Here is a 4,238-nt window from a genome sequence, read left to right as displayed (position 1 = left end):
CGCCCCGGGGTGACGGGCTGCCCAGCCCCCACCTCCTGCAAGGTATGGTGTAAACCCCCTCCCTCCAACCCTGGGGGGAGCCCCATGTCACCCTTCGGGGGACCCTCTGCTCCCTCAGGGTGCTGTGACATGCCGGGTGGGTGCAAGGAGGTGCCAGGTCAGCGCTGGGGTCAGCGCGGGCGATGGGGTGACCGAGAGGGGGGGAGGACAGGCGGGGGGGCATGCCTTTTTGTGTAGGACAGAGGACCGCAGGGGTGATTGCACCCGAGAGGTTCTGGAGCGTGACGGGCGTTTCGGGGGGCTGAGCAACGGCACAGGGGGTGCCCTGTGGGTGCTGCATCCCCGGGTCCCTCCTGAGCACCCGGCAGGGACTGTCTTCCCCTTTCATTAGCAGGCAGAAGGGGGGGTGCTCGGCCATGGGGCAGCCCCATAGGCAAGCGGGGAGCCTCGAGCACCTCTGTGGGCAGCAAGCAGCTGTTTGTGCTGTCCGCAGGTGCCAGCAAGGCCAGCCGGGCCACCGGCTGCTCCGGCGATGGACTCCCCAAGACTTGCATCCTGCTGTCGGAGATCGGGACCACGCTGCAGTCGGCACAGCGGGAGATCCTGCACGCTGCGGACACCCTGGCTACCACGGTGCGGGCTCCTGCTGGCCCCAGGCTGCCAGGGGGGCTAGTGGCCATGCTGCGGGGTAGTGGGATGTGCAGGACTGGTGGGGTGGGTTGTGACCTGCACTGTGGGTGAGTGGGAAAGACTGGGGTCCGCGTGGGTATAGCCCTCCTTGCAGCTGAGTCAAGAGGAGATATTTCCCTTGCTCACTCCTGTTTGCAAACCTCCTCCAGCCCTTCGGGAGGTTCTCATCGGTGCTGAGCTGGTGGGGTCCTGGGGGTCCCTGCTCCCCGCCGGCGTCTCACTGCTGCTGTTTGCATTTCAAGGAGATTCCCCAGGAAATCCCTCAGCAGCCCACAAACTGGAGCCGCTGGGCACTGGAGGCACGGGCACTGGCTGAGAGGTACGCTTGTAGCATAGACTCATAGAATGGTTTAGGTTGGAAGGGACCTTGAAGATCGTCAAGTTCCAACCCCAACCTGCTCTGCATGCACAGGCAGAGGAGGCTGCCTGCCTGGCTGGGGGTGCAGGATGACCACTCCTGTCCCAGAAGGCCAATCCTAATATCGTCTCTGTGGGTGCCCTTGTCCCTGCAGCCACAAGGACACCATGGTGCAGGTGGAGGCAGCGGTCGGGAGAGCCCTGCGTGCCTCCAACGCCAGCTCCCAGCTCCTGCGGAGTCTACTGGAGGGGAATGCGACGCGGGATGCGCAGCGTGAGCTGGAGACAGGGTGAGGGGATGGCAGCAAGGAGGTGGTGGGAGGGGACAGCAGCCCCTTGCCTCTGGCCAGGTCCCTTTTACAGGACTCAGTGGTGGTGGTCTGGCACCTGCCCAAGAGGGACATGACAGAGTCCCGTCAAACTCACTGCACCAGAGTGCTGAGAAGCAGAGAGCCGGAGTGCTCTGTGCTGGGGGTGTTTCGGGCCCTTTCCCCCAGCGTTTCCCCCCACAACCATGTCTGGGGGCCAGGTCCCAAACTGTCGGCTCTATAATTTGAGTGACTGGAGCACCCTGGGTGACCGCGGCGTTCTGTCCACATAGGTACGAGGAAATCCAGCGGGCGCGGGAGGAGCTGGGCACTGGCGTGGCAGAGGTGGCAGCGGAGGCCAGGAGAGCTTTCGCAGTCGTGCAGCAGGCAAACGCAGACATGGCCGAGAAACTTCTGCAGGTGGCTGCACTGGGGCAGGTGAGCAGCGTCCAAGCTAAGGCTCCTGCTTGCATCCCTACCCCCTGCTTCACCCGGTGGGCAGCGCTGCCTCCCGAGATGCTCTCATGGAGCCTTTGGCATCCCTGACCCCGCAGCAGGCGCTGCCGGTGCAGGCGGGGGGGGCGGGGCACGAAGCAGGCAGCAGAGGCGCAGGAGCCGTCAGCTCGGCAGGCTGTCGACGCGTCCCGTGCTCTGGCAGCCGGATTGCGCCAGGAGCTGCAGAGGACTCGCGGTTTCGAGCAGGTAATCGCTGCTCACTTGCGTGGGGTGTCCCTGTGATGGGGACCCCCTGTCGCAGCTGGAGCTGCGGGCATGCTGGGTGCACCCCTCTCCTGCCTCCCACCCGGGGCACAGGGGGGTGGGGGAGTCCCCCTGCCCGCTGCTCCGGTGACCGGAGGCACCGTGCCTGCAGCCAGGGGGTCGAGAGTGGATGTCTTGGGAGATATCTCCCCTAGGGTTCCCAGATCTCCCAAGGAGCTCGCCGACCAAACGGGAGCGGGCCGGGTCCCACATTTCCCAGCTGGGTGCAGCTCTTTGCCCCCTCCCCAACCTCACCCGTGCTCCCCTCTCCCCAGCTGCGGGACCGGGCTGGCTCTGCCCATGGCACGGCCACCTCAGCCGTCTCACATGGAAAAACCGTGCTCTCCGACGCAGAGTCCCTCCTGGCCAGCTTGGAAGGTAAAAGGCACCGGTCAGAGCATCTCTGGCCACAGCTCAGCTCTCATCACGCTGGCTATGGGTTCCAAGGGGAGAAAGGGACAGTTTGGTAACAGCCGGGCTGTCCCCGCAGGCATGAAGAAGGTGCTGGGGCATCGGAAGGGCCAGACTGCCCTGAGCAGGAGGATGGCACTTGTGCGGGACCGGGTGATGGTGGAGGCCCAGAGGAAGATTAAACAGGCAGAGAAAACACTGGGAAACTCCTTGTCCATCTCCACCGCAGCCCGGAGGATGGCTGGAGAGGCTGAGCAAGTCTCTGGGGAGAGCGCCAAGGTCCGAGTGGAGGGATGTGGGGTGTGGGGAGCCCACAGTGGGCTGCGGGGCACGGCCGGGCTGGCAGCCGTGGCAGGCAGAGCCCAGGCTGTTGGAGGGGAGGGCTGCAGAGTTCCCAAATTCTGCTGCCCCTCCAGCACAGCCCACCCTTGTCTGCGTGCAGACCCAGGGGGATGCACCCAACCAGGGCTCCAGCCCAGGGGCCAGCCGCAGTCCCCCTCTGTGTCCCCAGGTGACTGTCCCCATCTCCATCCCTTTGCAGAGGGCACAGGCTGTGCTGCAGGAGAGTAAGCAGGTCCGCAAGCATGCCCGCCAGCTCGCCTCACGTGCCAACGAGACCCAGCGGCAGCTCTCCCGGCAGGAGCACGTGGCTGAGAAGCTCAGGGGGGACCTGGAGGACGCACACCAGGTGAGTCGTGTCTCCTTGGGCAGGTTGTTTCCTCCAGAGCCTGGAAGGGGCTTTGCCCACAGCCCAAGGCATAGGGAGCAACCAAGCTTTTGGGCTCCACCATATGGTAAATGCCTTGGGGATATTCCTGGGATCCTGTCCCCTCTCCTGTCGAGTCAAGAATCAATGGTGTCCCTGATCTGGGTGTCTGTCTGTGTTGGAAGGTGGGGACAGAAGTGAGTGAGATGGCAAAAAGTCTCCAGGAAGCCCGGGGCTCGCTCATCTCGGACATTGAGACCCTGAACGACCTGCTGAGCAGCCTAGGTGAGACCCGGGCGGGAGCGGGGCGCAGGATCCTGGGGCCGGGCCAGGCTGTCGGGGCCCAGAGCTGTCCTGCTCGCCGGTGCTGGGTCTTCTGCCCACTGGCCATCCAGGCTGAGCTGGGTGCCCTGCGGCTGAGATCGCTCAGGGTCTCAGCAAAGCTTCATGAGGGCTCACGTCTCGAGGAAAACCCTCGTGCAGCATGAATTGGGGCATGCTGAATGCGTGTGCTCATGCCTGGTGTGGGGCCACTGATCTCCCTCAGCATCTCCAGGAGGAGCAGGGCTGAGTCAAGGGCTCAGTCCCTTTGGAGCCGAGGGATGTGCTGGGCTGGGTTCGCTCACGGTTGCTGGTTGGTTTTGCTCCAGCTCCTCCTGCTTTGATCATCTGGGTACATTTCTGAGTGTTCCAGAACTTCTTGCATCCGAGAAGTTTTGCAAAGGGCTGGAAATCATCACCCACCTGTAAGAGAGAGATGTTCCCAGGCCCTGCCTGGAGCCACGGTCCTGTTTACTTATCTGTGATCGCTGGGAAGCTGCAATGCCTCCATGCCCCGCTGCACCCACTCCCTGTAGTTTGCCTGGTGCCGAGGGTCTGAGCCCCTGGAGCGTGTCCAGACCCTCTCCTGCCCGGCTCTCTGCTTCTCATCCGTGTCCTCTCCCCTTGCCCAGGCAACCTGGAGCAGGATGTGCAGGCGGAGGCGGTGCTGAGCGCCGGGCGGCTGG

The 4,238-nt window shown here is 64.0% G+C and overlaps 1 protein-coding gene across 1 annotated transcript in view; it reads left to right on the top strand.

Moving 5' to 3' along the window:
* Positions 1-4,238, top strand: part of LAMC3 (laminin, gamma 3) — a 19,232-nt gene that overhangs the window by 14,224 nt on the left and 770 nt on the right. The window contains 11 exon segments of the mRNA XM_009886225.1: positions 494-633; positions 933-1,009; positions 1,203-1,337; positions 1,649-1,793; positions 1,910-1,947; positions 1,949-2,057; positions 2,390-2,492; positions 2,605-2,804; positions 3,067-3,213; positions 3,417-3,516; positions 4,185-4,236. Coding sequence (XP_009884527.1) covers positions 494-633; positions 933-1,009; positions 1,203-1,337; positions 1,649-1,793; positions 1,910-1,947; positions 1,949-2,057; positions 2,390-2,492; positions 2,605-2,804; positions 3,067-3,213; positions 3,417-3,516; positions 4,185-4,236 — 1,246 coding nt within the window.

Source organism: Charadrius vociferus, unplaced genomic scaffold, assembly GCF_000708025.1.
Source record: "Charadrius vociferus isolate BGI_N301 unplaced genomic scaffold, ASM70802v2 scaffold2185, whole genome shotgun sequence".
NCBI classification, from domain to species: Eukaryota; Metazoa; Chordata; class Aves; order Charadriiformes; family Charadriidae; genus Charadrius; species Charadrius vociferus.
Note: the sequence above shows the minus strand (reverse complement) of the source record. Positions and strands in the feature narration are given on the sequence as shown.